The 21,568-nt window shown below is 35.3% G+C and overlaps 1 protein-coding gene across 3 annotated transcripts in view; it reads left to right on the top strand.

Moving 5' to 3' along the window:
• The window catches only part of ANAPC10 (anaphase promoting complex subunit 10), a 147,365-nt gene that overhangs the window by 68,556 nt on the left and 57,241 nt on the right, over positions 1 to 21,568 (top strand). For 2 of the 3 annotated variants that reach the window (XM_014838114.3, XM_044767189.2), the window contains exon 5: positions 13,834 to 14,222. The exons of the other annotated variant lie outside the window; for it this stretch is intronic. In XM_014838114.3, the coding sequence (XP_014693600.1) occupies positions 13,834 to 14,064 (231 nt within the window). In that variant the 3' untranslated portion in view covers positions 14,065 to 14,222. Of the gene's footprint in view, positions 1 to 13,833; positions 14,223 to 21,568 lie in introns of those variants that run through there. 3 annotated transcript variants of the gene reach the window in all.

Below are 21,568 nucleotides of genomic sequence, written 5' to 3'. Positions count from 1 at the left end.
AGGCTACCCGTTATTCTAACTTCTAATAGTATAGGTTACCTTCACTTGGTTTTTTTTTTTAATCTTTTTGTTTTTGTTTTTTTATTTTTTACTTTGTAAAGATGGAATCATGTTGTGCATATACTCTTTTGTGTCTGGCTTCTTTTACTCAGCATATTTGTGAGAGCCATCTATTTAGTTGGATAGTTATAGATTGTTCATTCTCATTGCTTTTTCTCTAGAGAGAGTTTGCTTTTTCTTGTGCTAGGCAGACAGATTGAGAAGCTTTGCTCTCAGTCTCTCAGTTGAGTTAAGGCTGTGTTGCAGTTTTGGTAAGGTTGCGTCTATCTCTGTTCTTTAATACTCTTACCTCATAGCACGCAGGCCTTTCATTTAGGGGCCTGGTGTGTTGGCTGGGGTCCTTCCCCCTGGCAGGTTCTAGACTCTAGTATTTGTTTCCTCAGCCCTGACAGATTGTCAGAAACGCTGCTGTGCTTCTCAGAGACCCCTTGGTTATTCCTTCAGCCTCCAATTCCAGGCAACTTCATTGTGGCAGATATTTTGAGGGGAAAATAGACTGTGTGCTTGAAGCTCTTGAAGTCTCTAATTGTGTCTTTTCTGAAAGACTGCTAGTATTAGCTCTGCATGTTTCTCTGGCTTCAAGAAGCAACTCTCTACCTGGGCAAAACAACAGTTCTCCACATCTTGCCTCATCCCAGAGTGAATAAATGCCCCTGCCCCGTGGTTAAAGTGGGTGCAGAAAGACCAGCAACCTGTCTGAGGTTTCTCCTCCTTGGAATCCTGACCCTGTCTAGTCCTTTTTGCTTTAGCAACTCTTTTGATAACTGTAAAATGATGATTTTTGAATTTTACCTGTAGTTATTTTCAGCAGGAACATTGGTATGCCACAAACTACTCCATTGTCTTGAATTTAAAAAGAGACACTTTTAAAGTCCAGACTTTTCCATGTGAATTTTGAACATCAGCATATAGCCACTTGAGGTACCTGAAAGTCATGGATCTGGATACGATTGTATAGGACAGTTGTGTGGATTAAACTGTGTATTGTGAGACTAGTTTTCGGACAGAACTGTGAGGAATGTAACACTTAAGGAACAGGCAGAGGGGTCTCCAGAGAGACACAGAAGAAAGTAGGGGGAATACCTGAAGAAGGTGAAATCACGGATTCTACAAGAAGAGAACATTTCAATAAAGAGGTTGCATCAAGTTATATGGAAAGGATAAGAAGGTTTGTGCTGAAAAGGATCCCATGGATTTAGCAATAATGAAACTTATTATCTTACAACATTCCTATGAGGAAAGCGTAAAAATTGTACAGGGCCAGCCCCAGTGGCCTGCTAGTTAAAGTTCGTCCTGCTCCGCTTCGGCAGCTTGGGTTCTATTCCCAGGCACAGAACCACACCACTTGTCTGTCAGTGGCCATGCTGTGGTGGTGGCTCACATTAAAAAAAAAAAGGGGGGCTGGCCCCATGGCTGAGTGGTTAAGTTCTCACGTTCCACTGCAGGCGGTCCAGTATTTCATTGGTTCGAATCCTGGGTGCGGACATGGCACTGCTCATCAAGCCATGCTGAGGCAGCGTCCCACATGCCACAACTAGAAGGACCCACAACAAAGAATATACATCTATGTACTGGGGGGTTTGGGGGAGAAAAAGGAAAAATAAAATCTTTAAAAAAAAAAGAGGAAGATTGGCAACAGATGTTAGCTCAGGGTGAATCTTCCTCAGCAAAAAAAAAAAGAAAAAAAGGGAATAAAATCCTAATTTTATTTTATTTTATTATTTTTTTTTTGTTTTTTTGAGGAAGATTAGCCCTGAGCTAACATCTGCTGCCAATTCTCCTCTTTTTGCTGAGGAAGACTGGCCCTGGGCCAACATCTGTGCCCATCTTCCTCTACTTTATATATGGGACGCCTGCCACAGCATGGCTTGTCAATCAGTGCCATGTCCGCACCCGGGATCCCAACTGGCGAACCCCGGGCTGCCAGAGCAGAACGTGTGCACTTAACCGTTGTCCCACCAGGCTGGACCCCTAATTTTATTTTTGATCTACAAAAATGACAATTTTAGATGGTTGAACCTAATAGATGGAGAAGTAAAAGTCTAGGAAGGAGAAGTAATTTACTTAAACTCAAGACTAGAAGTGAATTCAAATCTTGGTCTTCTTTTGACATCTGGTCTGATGTTCTTTCCACCGTACTATGTATTTTTATCTATTTCTATCATTTCTTGATTATTCATTACTTAGATAAGACTTTTAGCCTTGCTTTTGTAAAAGAACTAAGGTGAAATTTTATTATGTATTATGCATGTGTTTATATTTACTGGTTTTCTTTTTAATGATAGTTAAATCTAGTTAACTTGGGAAGTAGTATTTTGTTGTTGCTGTTCAAAAATTTTCTGCAATTTTTTAACATTTCTTTACTATTTTGGGCTTTTGATGAAATTATTGTTTAATTTTAGTTGATATTGACTTCAGATTTATTCAGAATTGTTCATGTAGATTAGTAGAACATTCTTTCTAGTTCTTCTCTTTTTTGTTCTTCTTTCTTTAAAACAGGTAAGCTACATAGTCTTAACTCTCCAGGATCTCTTTTGGGAGTAAATTTCTCTGTATAGAAACTTTTTGTGACAGTTTCTAGTCCAAAATAAATGTCTTGACCATCTATAGCAGGGTGACTGATTTTGACCTCAAACTCACCTTCTTAGGCGGTCGCCTTCTTCACTAGGGCAAAAGACCTTGCTTTCTATACTGAGCTCTTTGAGTCGGATTCTGTCTTTTTTAAGCTGCTTTTGTGATATCTTTACTTTTAACACATTTGGAACTTTTGAAGTTTCTTTAGGATCATATTAGATTTCCTTTCTCTACAAGTAGGTCATCATTGCTGTTAACTGGTTGTGTTCCTTCTTAAGTGAAAGAATGGTTAAAATTCCAGAATCTTCTGCTTCACGTGTTGAAAGTTCTGATATTGAGATTCTATAGAATTTCATCAAGTCACAGCTATGGTTAATGAAGGAGGAGAAGGTTGTGAGAGTGGGGAGCAGAGGATAGCTTTCTTGAATCAGCTATCAAGTAGTTGTTTCTTCTTTCATTTATTTTCCAGGGCTCTGTGATTAGCAGTAAGAAAGTACATGTAAACAACTTTGTATTTAATATTTGACATGACTTTTATTGATGAATAACTTCTGTTTTAATGTAAGCTTTGCTTGTTGTGGACTTAGTATTTTTAATCAGTGTATCCTTGGAGGGGTACACCTGCTCTTAAATAAATCACAGCTGGAGTACAGGTAGTGACTTAGAGGTTGCTGATAGGAAGTAGAAGATCCCAGGGACGGACTGAGAGAAACCTTCATGGAGAAACTAATGGATTGTATTTACGTACAGTTTTCACCATCATGGGCTTTGTACCATAGCAGCTGATGTCAAGGAAGGAATATTGAGGAAAGGTGATAGCTCCTATTCAGAAGTGACTTGGTAAGCTTTGGGCTGACAGTACTGAAGTTGTGGTCTATTATGTGGCTTCTCCTGCCACTCAGTGGAATACCTGCTATGCACATTGCCCCTAAAACATGTATTTTACAAGTAAAATTAAGTTGACTAAACAGGATCATGGTCAAGTAATGAAATGAAATGAAATATTGAAGAAATATTTATTTCAAATTAATACTAGGAATGGTCTCAGTTTGTTTTATCTATTTGGGTTAGTTATAAACACTTGTAAAGCACTAGATATTTTTTATTGTAGAATTTTCACCAGTCTTATATAAATTTTTCAATATTCAGTATTCATCTGTTGCCCTTGTGTATTAGTTTTCTATTGCTGTCTAACAAATTACTACAAACTTAGTGGCTGAAAACAATACGTATTTGTTATCTCCCAGTTTCTGTGAGTTAGGAGTCTGGGCATAGCTTAGCTGCATCCTCTGCTTAGGATCTTACAAGGCTGCAGTTAAGATATTGTTCAGGGCTGCAGTCTCATCACAGGCTCCACTGGGGAAGGATCCACTTCTAAGCTCATTCAGGTAGATGTATTTTTAAGCACATAATTTCAAGTATCCTATTTAGCTTAGCATTAATAAGTTTTAACTTTATTAATCTTTAAATTTATCTGTCTTTACTGAATTGCCAGTTATTTTCTCTGTCATTTACAACATTTCTTACTATCTTTAGTAAATCATGTTATATATTTTGTATATAAAACTGTGTTTAAACTATGATATGTAAAGCTTTAAAAGCCTTAAAATTTAAAATATAAATAGGTCTTAGTCAAGCACATCATTAGATAAAATCCAGAATATAATGATAAACTGTATCAAAGACATGTTCTGAGAGGGAATTGATTTAGCAAGATTGGTTTCAGCGATAGGGACAAGATTCACATTGGAGTGGGATAAAGATAACTAGCAAGTGAAAAATTAAAACCAACTTTTTAAGGGGTTTGCTGTGAAAGGAATCAGAAAATTGGGACAGTAGGTGGAAGAGGACATAGGACTAAGAAAGGGTTTTATTTTTAATTTTTTAAGATAATAAGTATTATGGAATGTTTGTATGCTGATGACAGTGATCCAGCGGGAAGAGAAAATGATTTGGAGAGATGTTTATTGTGGGAGCGGAGTCTTTGGTTGGGAAAGAAAGGATGGGATCTGTTGAGTAAATAGAAGAACTGGCCTCAAAAAGGTGCAGTAGCGGTTTAACTACTGTATAACAGTTGATGAGAAGATAGTATTTTTTTTCTAATTGCTCTATTTTCTTAGTGAAAGAAGATATTAACTTAGAGAAGGTTAGACCAAGTGTTAGGATTTGAGGGAACAGCTCAGAAACAGCCATCCCAGAGACAGTGAAAGCAAATTTTCTAAAGAAATGTACACTTGAATATAGACTTGTCGTCTTGAATTTAAAGTGGGAACCAGTCAGCACAGTTGGTTATTTTTTTCCAATAGGCAGAGAGTTGGGTTTAACCAGGATTGTTGTTTTTTTCCTCAAAAAATATGAACCAATGAGAGAGGGACATTTGAATAAAGTGTGTACAGGAGTTGATAATCATGATTAACTATAGGATGTTGTTGAGGTAAAGTGGGAACTGAAGATACTGTGTGGGTTAATGAACAGCAAAAAAGTAGGTGGAATCAATAGTCTAGCTGTTTTGCTAGGGTTAATGCTATTGCAGTGGGGTCACTAGAGAAAGCTGGTGACTTAGGAGGCTATAGAGATGGGGATGCTTGAAGTCAAGATTTCAACTGTAGAATATAACTGTGGGAGGGATAACTGAGGTGGAGTGGAGATAAAAATTGTTGGAAGTGAAGAAGTTGAGGAAAGGAGAATCCGGATCATTAAATGGATTATCTCTGTGGATGTTGAAAACACCAAGAAGGATGATTCTATTGGTGGAGTAAAGGAATGCTATCAATGAGTTGTTAAAATTAGATACTGAAACTTTCTGAAAACTTTTCCTCTTTTGAGTCCCTCTGCCAACCACCACCAAATTAAAAATAGATTTTTTTAATAAGATAAATACATATTTATTGAGAAAAACATAGATAATACATAGAGTTAGAATAAAATGAAAATGATCTGTATTCTCACTGTTCTAGATATTGCCTATTTATATTTTGACTTTATCCTTACAAAAATAATCTTTAAAAAATATATATATAAAATCATGCAACGCATGTTATTTAGTAGTTTGCTTTTTAAAATTACCCAGATATAGCTGTAAATAGCTGCAAATATATGTAGAGATACATCATTTTAAATTGCTACAAGATATTCCAGGATATGGATGGACCATAATTTATTTAACCACTCTATATTTCATTTTTGCTGTATAAGAAATCACATTAAAACTTAGTAGTATTAAATAATAGTAATCATTTATTACCTTTCATGGTTTCTGTTCAGGAATTTGGAAGGAGCTTCACTGGACATTTCTCTCTTGGAGTCTCTCATGCCGTTAGTGTCGTATGTCACCTAGACTGACTGGGATGAGAGGATCCACTTCTAAAGTGGTTCATTCAGATGGATGGCGGATTGGTGCTACTTTTTGGCTGGGGACCTAGGTTTCTCTCCTCATGGACCTTTCCAAGGGGCTTCTTGAGCGTCTTCATGTCATGGTAGCTGGCTTGACCCAGAAAGTGATCTAGTAGACTTAGGCAAAAGCTGCAATGCCTTTTGTGACTTATCTGCAGAAGTCACACATCGTCACTTGTGACATATTCTGTTGGTTGCACAAAGCCAGCCCTAATCCATTGTGGAAGGGTACTTCACAAGAGCCTGAATTACCAGGGGTCATCTCGGGGTCTGGCTACCACAGTTACCCAGCTATTGGTGGTCATTTAACTTATTTCCAATTCTGAATATTGTTATCCATGTAATCCTTGTGCCCTTGTCTTAAGTATTTTCCTATGGTTCTAGAAGTGGAGTTACTCTAAAAATTTTGATAGGTGTTAACCAAAGTACTCTTCTGAAAGGTTATACCTATTTAATTTCCATATCAGTCTATGAGAGTATATATTTCCCTCACCAATACTCAAGTGTTCCTAATTATTTTAATCTTTGCGAATCTGATATGTGTTTTATGTGTATAACTTGTATCTATTTAATTATTAGTGAGATTGATTGAACAATTTTCTGGTGTTTGTTGGCCCATTGCATTTCTCTTTTATTTTTGTGAATGGTCTGTACATGATATATGTCGATTTTTTTAATAGTGTTTATTTTTTCTTATAATTGTTACTAAAATATCAATCCTTTGTTGTGAAATTTACAAATTTTTTCCCCCAGTTTACTATTTGTTTTTACTTTGTTTTTAGTCTTATAAAAATTTTTTGATATTCCTGTAGTCAAATTTGTTGGTTTTTTTTCCTTCATCATATTTGGGTTTGTGAATTGCTTTGGATGGTGAACCCTACCAAAAGATTATAAACATACTCCTATATATTTTTCCTAATGCTGTTGTACTTATGTTGTTATGATTGTTTGTATGTATAGATATTTAATTCTTTAGGAGTCTACTTTTGTATTTGGTATAAAGTTGAAATCTAAACTTTTTATTTAAGCAACCAGTTGTTGCAGTACTATTTTTTGATTAAGCCATTCTTTCTTCGCTGTAGCTGTTGGTTTTCTACTCAATTACTGTTCTCTCTAACTCTTTTTCTGATAGAATTCCAATTTTACTCTATTTCCTCCAGAGAGTAACCATGTACTGCCACCATCTCCAACCCCAGGGAGTGAATCCTAATTGAGCCAAACCAATCATGGTGGTCCCGCTTCTCTGCTGATGATTGACTTAGGGATGGATATTTAATAAGAGCTTCTGCAAAGGTGTGCTTGTTCTTCAAAAGGGATCCAAGAGAGGAATAGTACTTGATTTCTGCCTCTGGAAGAGTGCTGCAGCCATCTAGTGACTGTAAGGGAAGCTAGCTTGGGGACAATACTAACCCACCCACGTTGGAAGAATGAAAAGATGAAAGGACCTGAGTCCTAGATAGCATCCTTGACCTACTCTGTTACTGTGTTAACTCAGGCATTCCTATTGTGTGAGATGATAAATTTCCTCATTGTTTAAGCCTCACTGAGTTAGATTTGTGTTACCTACAGTCAGATGCATCCTCACTGATACCACCTACTGATTTGAAATGCAGTACCATACCATTTATTTAATGTAGCTTTATATTAGGTTTTGCTGTCTAGAATTATCAGCCCTATTCCTTACCCCCATTTTTCTTTTTCAGATTTTAACTCTTCAAACCCCTCCTTTTTTTCCCCCAGAAAAACTTTAGAATCTAATTAATATTTAGCTCTGCTTTCTTTTTGGTTTCATCTGTCAAATATATTTATACCATTTGCTTGTATTTAGAATATTTGTTAATTCCTGTGTTAAAACACAGATTTGCCCTTTTTTAGATGATATGTAGTTACATTTTGAGTTTTTTAAAATAACAGCTTTATTCACATACAATACAATTCACTGATTTAAGATGTATAATCAGTGGTTTTTAGTGTATTCACAGAGTTGTGCCACCACCACCACATCAATTTTAGAACATTTTTATCGCCCCCCCCCCCCAAAAAAGTCTGTACCAGTTAGTAGTCACTTCCCAACCTCCTCCCCACTACCCAGCCCTAACCCACTACCAATTTACTTTCTGTCTGTATGGATTTACCTACTCTGGATGTTCATATAAATGGAATCATCCAGAATGCAGTCTTTTGTGAGTGGCTTATTTCACCTATTTTCAAGGTTCATCCATGTTGTGCATATATCAGTGCTTCGTTTCCTTTTATTGCCAAGTAACATTCCATTGTATGGATCTATCCCATTTTGTTTAGCCATTCATCAGTTTATGAACATTTGGGTTGTTGCCATCTTTTAGCTATTATGAATAATGCTGTTACAAACATTTGTGTGCACATTTTTGCATGAACTTATGTTTTCATTTCTCTTGGATATACCTAAGGGTGGAATTACTGGGTTCTGGTAACTCTATGTTTAATCTTTTGAGGAACTGTGAGTGATTTTCCAAAGTGGCTGCACCATTTTACATTTCTACCAGCAGTGTTTTAGGATTCCAGTATTTCCACATGGTTTGAGTTTTTTTTGACTTTGAACAGAGAACCTGAGTTTTTTTTTTTTTTATGTGGTAAAATATACATAAGATAAAACTTGCCATTTTAATCATTGATAAGTACAGTTCTGTGGCGTTAAGTATATTCATGTTCTTGTGCAACCATCACCACTATCCATCTCCAGAGGTTTTTTTATCTTCCCTAACTGAAACTCTATACACCTTAAACAATAACTCCCCTTTTTCCTCCCTCCCTGCAGCCCCTGGCAACCACCATTCTACTTTCTGTCTCTATGAATTTGACTGTTCTAAATACCTCGTATGAATGGAATCATACAGTATTTGTTCTTTTGTGACTGGCACATTTCACTAGCATATCTTTAAGAGAACGTGAACTTTTTTATTTTTTTAGAATTTTTTTTTTAAAGATTTTATTTTTCATTTTCTCCCCAAAGCACCCCAGTACATAGTTGTGCATTTTCTTTTTCTTTTTTTTTAGTTGTGGGTCCTTCTAGTTGTGGCCTGTGGGATGCCGCCTCAGCATAGCTTGATGAGTGGTGCTGTGTCCACACCCAGGATTTGAACTGACGAAACCCTGGGCCGCCGAAGCGGAGCCGGCAAACTTAACTACTCGGCCATGGGGCCGGCCCCAGAACCTGAACTTTTTTAAAGCAGTGTTTGATATACGCATCTTTTCCCAACTTATTTTATGCTCTTTATATATCGTGCTGCCATGTCCTTTTTTAAAACTTCTTTTACAATAAATAATATTATTTCTTCCTCTCTAGAGATTTTGAAATTGGCATTCCACTTTTAATTCTATTATTGTTCCCTTTTGTAGTTCCCTTTATGTCATATGTGTATATGTATAGTTATGTGTGACATAAAGGAAACTGCATTGTGATGAGTTCAGCCAATTTTCTCTTGCCCATATTTCCTTTGCTTCATGTTTTATTTGTATAGTATAGGATTTCAGATAAAATTATTACTACTAAGTTATTATCTGTACATTATGTAAAACACATTCTGTGTTTAAAAGTATAGTCTCTGGAATCACACTGCCCATTTGAATCACAGTTCTGCCACTTACCAGCTTTGTGACTCAGCAAAGTTACTTAACCATTCTGTGTCTCAGTTGTCTCATTTGTAACATCAGGATAATAATATTACCTGCATCGTTGCTAGGATTAAATAGATTAATTTATGTAATGCACTTAGAGCAGTACCTGGCACATAGTATGTGCTATATAAGAGCTTGCTGTTGTTATTATCCTAGCATTCTTTTCAAGGAATTATTATTGACCTTTACATTTTATCTTATAAACATATTAATTTATTCTTTTTGGTTAACTGTTTTTTTTGGGTTTCTTCCTCACTGCTAGTATTTTCATTATGACTTCTTTCATAAGGTCTTATTATCATCTTTAAATTCTATTTGTACCTCTTTGAGTAGTTCTTTCAGGTATGATTTGTCTTATTTACCACTGTATTTTCAGTCCTTAGAACATTGTTTGGCACATAATAGTTGCCAGTAGAGATGTGATATGCATGGAGCCCTTGCATATCTGTTAGGCTCTGACAAAAGGGGGCACTCGAGGGAGACTGCAAGGCAGGAAGAGGAAAAAGGGACTTCCTTCTTTCTGTTTGTATCCTCTTTGCTTCCCGTCATTCTAGCATTGTTTCTTCACGGCAGCAGTTCCTTCCCACAGCAATCCCTGAGTCCAGTTTGTAGTTTTTATAACGCTCACAGTACCAGCCTCATGAAGCCCCGCATCAGAAATACTAGCACCGCTAGCCAGTCGGCACCCATTCCTCAGAGGTCTATATACCACCCTCACAAAGGTCTTCTTCCAGAGACAGTAACACCAGCCAAATAGCTCCCATTTCAGAGATCTGAGTTTCAGTTCCACTGGACCCCTTTTCTAAACTTCCCAGTTTTAATAATCTCAGCCTCTTTCCTTTGTTCCCCCAGCCTTAGAACTGCACTTCTTGTACTTGTTCCCTCCATGAGACCTTAGTGTTCTCCTTGGCCTCTTCATTTCTCCTGTTAACAACTTGATTCTTACTTAGTGATTTCTCTCTAAAAATAACTTGTATGTCTCCTGACTGAGACAGCTTATCTATTTCACAAACTTATCTCACCTTTCTGAGGGTAGGCTCCGTCAATAACTACTCCCTGTGTCAAGGGTCAGCAAAATGAAGCCCATGGATCAACTCTTGCCTGTGGCTTGCTTTTGTAAATAAAGTTTTATCGGAACATAGCCACATCCATTCACTTTCACATTGTCTATAACTGTGTTCACGTTGCAAAGACAGAGTTGAGTAGTCATAATAGAGATCACATGGCCCACAACACCTAAAATGTTTACTGTCTGGTCCCTTACAGAAAAAGTTTGCCAACACATGCCCTCGTCTACGGCTAGCAGAATTTTTTCCATATAGTAGACATGCCAGTAAAAAATGTTAATTGAGTAAATCTATGGAGAAAAGAGCCAAAAAGGGAGATGGTAGAAAAAAAGAACAAAAAAGAATATAGAAAAATTTACATATTAATGGTGATGCCAATTTTGTTTATTGAGGTCCAAACCAGAAATGCGGGGAAAAAGAAAGTTAAATTGGCAAAATATTACTTTTCATTAATTTTCTGTTTAAAATATAAAAATATTATAAATAATTTTTTTGCTTAAAATATATTAACCTTCTAATCAAACATTTACAAATCATAAAAATTATATATGTTACATATACTTGAGTTTTTGGAATCTATGAAATAAGTTAAGTTATGGCAATATTAGAATAATAACTTTAGAGATGACTGAGAATTTTAAACTGGGCACAACAGAACTGAAATAGACACATGAATTGGTGTTTATGTATAGGCAGTATAGTTGATTGTGAAGGCATTTGAGAGATGTTAATAATTATACATACTTTGTAATGTAGTTTTAGTGATTGTGATAAATAAATCTTATGATATGTTCTAAAGAAGTAGTTTACTAATAGTATTTATTGAATAATTTACATTTATAATTCTTCACATATCATTCCAAAAAAAGCATATGTGCTATAAAAATCTTAATATAACTTTTAGTACACTGAAGCATTTAAGATATGCTATGAAAATAACATTGAGTCTATCAGAAATAATGGTTAAATTTGTCAAAAACATTCTCTATTAGTAAGGAATTGAATTTAGAATCTTAGTTTTACTTTTTATTCATCATTGAGGTTCATTATAGTACATTTACCTGGAGAATATATTATTCCAACCAGAAGTACTTTCTCCCTTCTCTGAACTCCCACATGTATTTATTGTAATAGTTTCCTATTTCTGCTATAACAAATTACCACACACTTAGTAGCTTAAAGCAACGCAAATGTATTATCTTGCAGTTCTGGAGGACAGAAGTCCAAAATGGGCCTTATGGATTAAAATCAGGGTGTCAGCAAGCTGCATTCTTTTCTAGAGATTTTCAGGGGAGAACTATTTCTTGCCTTTTCCAGATTCTAGAAGCTGCTGACATTCTTTGTCTATGGTCACATTACTCCAACCTTTGCTTCCGTCATCACATCTCCTCCTCTGTCTTCCTGCCTTCCTCTTATAAGGACCCTTGTGATTACATTGGGCCCACCCAGGTAATCTGGGATAATTTTCCCATCCTTAACTTAATCACACCTGCAAAGCCCCATTTGCCATGTAAATTAACATAGTCACAGATTTTGGGGAAGGACATGAACATCGTTGGGGGTCCATTATTCTACCTACCACATCTGTCTTCTTTTATTTAGAATCATTGAATGTCAGAGCTGGAAGGGATCTTGGGTGGCAACTTGTCCAATCCCTTTATTTTATACATGAAGAAACTGAATGAAGCCAGAGAAGTTGTTTGTCTGCCTCTAAGCTTTTTTTAAGGTTAGGAACAAGGCCTTATTAATGTTTTGTATGCTTAACTATACTTAGAACAATACCTTGAACATTTTAAGTATCAGTAACTATTTGTTGCCTGAATGAATAAAAGGTTAGTGATAGAAACCAGATATATCTGGTCTCTGCCTTGTTCATTTTAAGTTAGTGCTAATGGAATTTGATAAAAAGCCACTTACTAAAAGTACCATGAGTGACAGAGAATCATTTATTCTTACGTTTTGTAATTAAAAGGAGGAAATCATTCAATCTTAGAAATAACTACCTTTTTTTAAAGATTCCGGTTCTCTTTCTCTTGCACTATCTTTGCTTTTTTCTACCTACCCTCCTTCTCCATAAAATGAAAAGAAAGAAATAAAAGATAAAGAAGGAAAGAATGAAAAAGAATGAAAGGAAGAAAAAGGAGAAAGAAAGAAGAAAATAAAGAAAAGGAAGGAGGGGGGAAGAGGAAAAGAAGAAGGTACAGCAGTGTTCACTTAATTGTTTTGCTAGAGTGACTGATGGAATCCAGATTCAGATTCTTTGACACTCTTTGCCGTTTGGCTGTGTTGATAAGATAAGCCTATATTTCCTGTGATGCGTATAGTTCATATGTGTTCAATAATTAAGAAAATTTAAAATTCAATATTTATCTTTTAGGAACTACTTCATAACTTTAGGAAAATATTTAGAAACTTAGGTTTACTTTCTGACTTATAATTTTCCTTCCTTTGTTAAGGAAGGACAGTTTGGACTCTTGATTAAAATAAAATTAAAAATTAAAAAAATGTATCTGGCATTTCTTATTGAAAAAAATTAAAAATCTAGATCTTAGGTTTAGATTATCATCCAGATGAGATAAATCACTATTTTCCAAGAACAAAGCTTTGCCTGATGCTTATTTAATGACTGATTTTCTTTTGTTAATATTCTTGTAATTTATATAGAATGTGATATATTGTTATATATTAGATGTCTTAGGCATGGTTCTTGAAATAAAATATACCAGAAGCTTAGTGTTAGATTCTTTTCCTACTTGTATCAGTGAGGTCTTCCATTGGCTGTATACATTTATACATGTCTGACTCTACTGCTATGTTATAAGTTTGTTGTATGTTGTTTATGTTTTAAGTTTCTATAAACACTAAGACTGCATACATCTATTTTTATTTTGTCTACTAAGATGGTACCTGTAAAATGCTTAAGCAAATGTAAAAAGGGACCATGGTAATAGTGCCTGGTAACTGATAATGGTTATTATCACAGTGAGCAAAATGTTAATTCTAAGTTAACTTTAGAATGCATTCATTATAATAAGTTATATTCATTGGGTGAAAACATAATCTGATTTTCTTTTCTTGGCAGCAACTGGAATTGGTGGAACCAAGTGGCTGGATTCACGTTCCCTTAACTGATAATCATAAGAAGCCAACTCGTACATTCATGATACAGATTGCTGTTCTAGCCAATCACCAAAATGGAAGAGACACCCACATGAGACAAATTAAAATATACACACCAGTGGAAGAGAGCTCCATTGGTAAATTTCCTAGATGTACAACTATTGATTTCATGATGTATCGTTCAATAAGGTGACCTTAAAACAGAACAAAAGTCATTAAACATATCTTTGTTTTATCTTTTCAGTAAATATTATATCTGTTATCTTTATTGAAAAAAGCATCAGTTATTTTACAATTTTGTATGCATTGAAAAGTATTTTTTTGTAACTTTAATAAAGAAATTTTGGGTTATATTATCTTTGTTTTCTTTAACATAATAAAGCCCACATATTTTACATTATCAGAAGTGGATTTGAAGCCAGTCATTAAATTTTTTCTTATATCAAAAGAAAACCAGTTGAACTGAAAATTTCAAGATATACCTGATTTTTTACTAACCAGGTGATTATTTCATATAGTGATCATGCATTAGAGTAATGATTTACTGCATGTTTGGGAACAAACTATGGTTTTGTTTGTTTGTTTTTTGGTGAGGAAGATTGGCCCCGAGCTAACATCTGTTGCCAGTCTTCCTCTTTTTGCTTGAGGAAGATTGTCCCTGAGCTAATGTGTGTGCCAGTCTTCCTCTGTTTTTTGTATGTGGGATACTGCCACAGCATGGCCTGATGAGCAGTGTGTAGGTCTGCACCCAGGATCCACTGCAGACCCCAGGCTGCTGAAGCGGAGTACACAAACTTAACCACTATGCCACCAGGCTGGCCCCTGTTTGGGAACAAAACTGTTTTATCAACAGATATTATCTTTAATAGGTCAAAATTATTCTTCTTTTTTTTCTATCCAGAGGAAGTTTATTCTTTTAATACTTGGCCTTTTTAGAAACTGTGTCAAAATAAGCTTAGTATTAGGTGTCTGATGAGAACCATTCTAATTTGGGGAATATAGTTAATCATGTTGTAATTAGTTCCATGAAATATACTTATCTATATCCTGATACTATATCCGAGATTGCCAGTATAATCTGCTGTGTATCCTAATTCTAGTGCAGCTTATAGAACAATTAGTTTCAAATTTGTGTCTGACACTGAAGCATTCCTTGAGGGATAATAGGTCTCATGAAAATTTTTAAAATGTATGAAATTGTTCTTTATATATAAAAAGATTTTAAACAAGCTTACATGTGTTTTCTTTCCATGGTTTAAAATGAGTAGATTTGATTCTGTATAGTTTTTTCTTTTTCCCTATATCTGTTACTTTTTGGGAGGATGATTATTTAGCCACAGAACTTTCCCAGATTGGCTCTTGTTTGGGAAAGATTCTTTGGTGGTTCTTGCATTACTGGGTAGACTGAAGTCTTAAATGGCAAAGTTTAAAAAATAATTATGTGTTTGTTTTATTCTAGCAGAGAGTACTAACTTATGTGGATACTATTAAAAAAAGGTTTCACTTTTTGACTCAACAGAACCTCTGCTGTTCTTCCTATGAATTCCACAAAGAGGTTTTTTTTGTCATTTTCATTTTATTGTCTTTTGAAGTAAGAAACGTGGTAGGTGATCTATAGGGTTACCCAAAAGTCAATAACCAAAAATCACTTGGGATCAGCAAATTAATTCGACTATAAACGTGAGATTCTCGGAAGGGTAGAAGAGAAGATTGAAGGAAAACACATGGATAGGAATTAAAAGGAAAGAATCAAAAAAGTAATAGCAGTATGTACTAGGCACTGTATTAGATGTTTTTCTTTAGTCTGATAAGGAAAACATTCATGTAAACAACAGAGTTTTAGTCTAAGTCACAGAGAAATCTAATAAGTACAGAAAGTTTTATTAGTAATAATGTTACTATTTGCTAACTGCTTTTTAAAAGTTTGCTTAAAAGAAAAAAAGGAAGAGGACTAATTATCATTTGCGCGATCCAGGCTGTTATCTCCTACTACTAATAGTTTGCTAAGAGACTCCTACCATCAGGAGAGATGAAGAAGAATGTTGAGAAAATCAGTATATTTTGTACTTCTACTCTCTTCCCCTATTTTTCTTATGCTAGCTGGCTGACCATCTTAAAGGCATGGGGAAATTTGGTAGCTGAACATTACGGAGATAGTGCTTCCCCATATTATAAGGATTATTTAAAACAGGTACACCATGCATTACATTAACAAAGCGTAATTTGCTAAAGCAGTTGCATTTCTCTTTTAAAAGTGCAAATTATATATCCTACAAAGGATTTGTATCTATAATATTTAAATAACTCTTAGAACTCAACAGTAAGAAGACAAACAGTCCAGTTGAAAGTGAGCAAAAGATGAACAGTCACTTCAAGGAAAACATCCGACTGGCAAATGAGCTTATGAAAAGATGCTCAACTTCCTTGGACATTAGTGAAATGCAAATTAAAAACCACAGTGTGATACCATTTCACAGCCACTAGAATGGCTTCAATTAAAAAGATGGCTCCAAGTGTTGACAAAGATATGGAGGAACTGGAGCACACACTCCTGGTGAGGGTATAATTAATGTATAACCACTTTGGAAAACAGTTTGGTAATTTCTGAAAAAGTTAAACATATACCTATTATGTGACCCAGCCGTTCTACTCCTAGGTATTTACCCAAGAGAAAAGAAAGCATTTGTTCCTACAAAGACTTGTACATGAATATTCTTAGTAGCTGGATGTGTAATACCTCAAAACTGGAAACAACCCAAATGTTGATCAACAGGAGAATGTATAAACAAATTGTAGTATATCCATATAACAGAATACTACTCAGCAGTAAAAATGAATGAACGATTAATACACGCAACAACATGGATAAATTTCCAAAATAATTATGCTGGGAGAAAGAAGTTGTACAAAAAGAGTACATGCTATAAGATTCTATTTTTTAAAAAATTCTAGAAAGTGGAAACTAATTGACAGAAAGCAGATCAGTGGTTGTTTAGGATAGGGAGTGGGGAGAAGTAAGAAAGGATGGGCTATTTTGGAGGATGATAGAAATGTTCATTATCCTGATTGGGGTACTGGTTTCACAGGTATATATGTATGCCAAAACTTATCAAGTTATACACTTTAAATATGTGCAGTTATTGCATGTAAATTATATCTCAGTATAGCTAATTTTAAAATAACTTATTCTCCCTGTTTCACATAGGAATTACCCAAAGATGCTAGATATGAAGTAGTTATAAGTCTTACTGTATCGGATCTGAGAATAAAAAATTGAGATTGAAAAGCCTTTAACAGTTAAAAAAATGACAGCAAATTCACTAATTCACTTGTAATCTAGTTTATGTTTTTGAGTATTGGACAAACTGTGCAGTTAAAAGATTTAAATTTTTAAATCTCACATGTAATCTAAGTATGAGACTTTCAAAATTAGTTTATTTGCTGAGGAAGTATTGTCACAAGAAACTTATAGGACTGGAACTTTAAAATAGCAGATCGTTGAACACTCATAAATACACAACTCTAAAAAGACTAATAGATATTGGGTGTTGAATTAGATATAATAAGGAAACAAAGATAAATCTGATGCGGACCTCGTTTTTCAGTTGCTTATAGCCTACTAGGGGAAATAATAGGTCTCTAACCAACCAAATCAGAAATTAAAGTGCTAAGATCTCTTCATTGATTGATGTAGTGTAGAGGAGAAGAGAGAGTTGACTTCCTGTTCAGGAAGATAGAGGTGAAGCCAAAGAAGACATTGTGGGGGACGTGGAGTTTTGGAAAGAAAGACTATTTGTAATATCAGCTAGTTCTTCACTTTTCAAGACTATTCTTGAATCTGGATTATCATTTCTTTTATATGAGTAACAAAAATTAATTTGAAACAGATGATTTGTGTATTCAGAATCAAGTGATGTTTTGTATATTACTTTTGTTTGGAAGGTTTCAATGATTAAAACACAGACAATCTTGAAAACTAATTTTAGACACCATGCCTTCTGTTCTTTTAGCCATTATGACTACTAATTTAGTACAGATTAAAACACTACAGTATAAATCTTCGTGAGTATAAAATTTTACAAATCAAATACAAATATTTATGTTTCTAGTGTTCTAGAAAATTGTTACTGCTCTAACAATTCTTAATTGTTAGAGTTAAAAAATTCTTAATAAAATCTTATTTTTAATTGAACTCTTGGTTATTAGTTTATTTCATTAACTACCTTTTTAGTATGACAAAATTTTCAAAATATGTTACATTAAAGCATTAGGGAAAATAATAACTTTGTAGTTGTGATTGTATGTGGACACTTTTGCTTTGTGGATCTTTAAACCAAGATTATCTTCCTTTGTCCACATTGTTCTGGCTTTCCCCACTTCTACTATGACTCCCTAAAGTATGGTGTTCGGACATGTTTGCTGTACAAAGCTCCCTTTACCAGCCTGCTACAGGAAGCTCTCTGTGCTTCATAGTTTGCCATTTGGTTGGTTCTGTTTCTGTGCAGTGGTGTCCAGAAAGCCTTAGAGAGAGGAAGAAGAAGGCCTTAGGGATTAGTTTATTAATTATCATGATAATGATTAATTCTATTAACAGGACAAATCTTTAGGCTAATTACTTAGAAAACCTCCCAATATAAATCTAAGAAAATATCTATAATCCGTGGCAATTTTATATGAGAAGTTAAAATGATTTTTTAGTACTATTAACCAGTCTGTTTTTCAATTTTATGTGAAAGTGTCCTTCCTTTATCTATGGCTAATCCCACCACCATTGTTTGTCTTCTCTTGTCTTTTCTAATGAATGGAACCAACTTTGTATTTTGCAAATATAAGCGAAATTACAGTTGGACCAATTTAGAAGTGCTCTACCTGCTTATGAAACTTTTTCCAAGTGAATTATTTCAGGAAATGGTATTTCACATCATGTATAATTGAAGCTCTAGCATGTACCATTTCAATCATTTTAATTACTACATTTGTGGCTGTAAGCTTTCCACTGATGCAGTACAATGATCACCATAAGATGTTCTTCCACTATGCATTTACTTTTCCGATGTTGAGAGCAAATTACACTTCTCTCCCTGTGGTCCTGGAAATAACTCCCCAAACTGTTTTTATAGATTTTATTCTGAGACTAGCTCTCCTCTTTACCCTGGCATTCATCTATAGCTGGAGATCCAGATTTTAACAGATCATTTCCTGTTGTTACTACAGCAGTATCAAAATACTGATCACTTACCAAGAAGCAAAGTATCCAAAAGACTGAAGCAGAGAGTTCAGCCAGCTGTTTGTTTTTCAACTGTTAAAATTTATAAGAATCACGTATTACATAGATATGGTGACAAAATGAAATGGAGAGTAGCTTCAGTAAAGCGAGAATGAGCCATCCAGCTATTGAGTTATAACACACTCAGGTGTTTACTGTAGACAAAGGAAAAGAACTTTACTATTTATTTTAAAATAGTGCCTATTTTTAAGGTAGTATTCAGTAACTAATAGAAGGTACAAGGAACCTGTTCTTCAGGGATTTTTTTCTGAGTCATCAGGCTGTTTAGAATAGAATTCCTCATTTCTTTCTTGAAATTGTCAATTGTTAGATTGGTAATCTGGTCTAATTTTGACTCCTCTCCTTCATCTTTCCATACTCAATAACCCTAAGTCTTACATCTTCTTTCTCCACATCAATTATCACTTGTAGTTTCACCCAGTTCAAATCAGTCTAGGCCAGTTTCAGGAAGCTCCCAGCTGGACCATTTGGTCTTTAGTTTATTCTAAGATAAAAATATTGACAATATTCCATCACATGGCTTTTTGTAAATATCTATACTAATTCCACATTACCTGTACAAATTTACCTACATAAATAGACCTGAAGTCCTCTGGCGTCCTGTCAACACCATGCATCTTCCTTGCCTCTGATAACTTTATTTTCATTGTTCTCAGACTTTTTGCTCTAGCCAAGCAGATATGCTTGTCTGTTTTATGCACACAACTCTCTCATTCTTACTTTTACTCTTTCATATGTAGCATCTAATGACCTTCAATCTTGTCACTATTCTACCAATTGATCCCACTTACCTGAACAGAAACTGGTTCAAAAGTGACTCCCTTGAATGCCTTTACTTCTCTGATTTTAATCCTGTATATTTTTGTTCATTCTTTTATTCTAAATTCCCTCAGCATTTATGTAATCTGCCAAAACTACGTTAGCATATGAATGTTATACTGTGTATATTAGTAATTCTTGAAGACAAGGGATCAATCTTCTATATTTGCGTTATTACAATTCTCGACATAGTAGGCATGCAGTAAATATGCATTATTTTGTTATAAGATCATGCATTCACATACTTTCACATCTTATATCTCATTTTCATAAAATGACTGTCTGGATTATATTTAACTATGAATAACAGAAATCCCTACCACAGGGACTAAGTTTTTATATTTCTTGTGCATTAAAAAGTCCGGAGGGGCCGTCCGCGTGGCCTAGAGGTTAAGTTCATGCTCTCCGCTTCAGCAGCTAAGGATTTTGCTGGTTTGGATCCTGGGCGCGGACATGTCACGGCTCATCAGACCACACTGAGGCAGCGTCCCACATGCCATAACTAGAAGGACCCACAACTAAAATATACAACTATGTACTGGGGCGGGGGGCGGGGGGGGGGGGGTTGGGGAGAAAAAGCAGAAAAAAAAAAGATTGGCAACAGTTGTTAGCTCAAGTGCCAATCTTTAAAAAAAAAAAAGTCTGGAGATCCATGGTTGCTTCATTGGTCTAACAGCTTAATAACAGAGGTTTTCTGAGAATTTTTAGATCATTCTCTCATGGTCGAAAGATAGTTGCCATAGTCCTAGCTATCCCATTAGCACTTGAGAGAGAAGGGAGAAGAGCAGCACTGGCCATATCCATCATCTATCAGGAAGGAAAAAGTTCACCAGAAATCTCCAGCATACTTCTTGTATCTCATTGGTCAGAACTGGGTCATGTGGCCACCTCTATCTGAAAGGGAGGCAAGTTTGTCTGGGAAAGCGGGGAGCAGGATTGTCCTCGTTGACTTAGGCAAATGAATATTTTCTAGGGCTAAACACATTCTCCCTGAAAAAAATGAAAAAACTATTTTCTATGCGTGGAAGAAGAGTGTCTTTTAGATAGACAGTGAATGGTATCTGCCACACACAGCCTTCCTAAGCCTCGGCATCCTCCTCTGCAGACTGAAAATAATAGCAGTACACCTCAGAGGACAAGGTAAGATAAGAAATGTCAGCGCTTAGCACGCTGCCTGGCAAATATTCAATAAAAAGGAGCGGTATTAGTGTTATTATTTTGTCTTCGGTTCATATGGTTTGATCTGAGAAATCTATGGGAGAGGAACGGCTGTTTTTCTCTCTTCCCTGTGAATTCTGCTGGACTTGGGAAGAGATCCGCCAGTTCTGCAGCACTTCATGTCCGGTAACTAAAGTTACCAAAGTTCTAAAGAATCCCTTTTTCAGCCTTGTATTTTATCCTCTACTATGTACTAACACCTTACTGTAATAGCAGCTATATGGAATTTTACCTCACATAGCACTAGGAATTTCTAAATTCCACAAATTCTGTTACAAGGGATGGGGGCTAACACAACCTTTTTAGCTAGATTAACTACACTGTTTGTCCTTTTGAGCCCGTGGAAGATATCAAAACTCTATTTCTTGTGCTT

The sequence above is a fragment of the Equus asinus genome, chromosome 3, assembly GCF_041296235.1.
Source record: "Equus asinus isolate D_3611 breed Donkey chromosome 3, EquAss-T2T_v2, whole genome shotgun sequence".
NCBI lineage: Eukaryota > Metazoa > Chordata > Mammalia > Perissodactyla > Equidae > Equus > Equus asinus.
The sequence above is the reverse complement of the archived record's forward strand: the minus strand, read 5'-3'. Positions and strand labels throughout refer to the sequence as shown.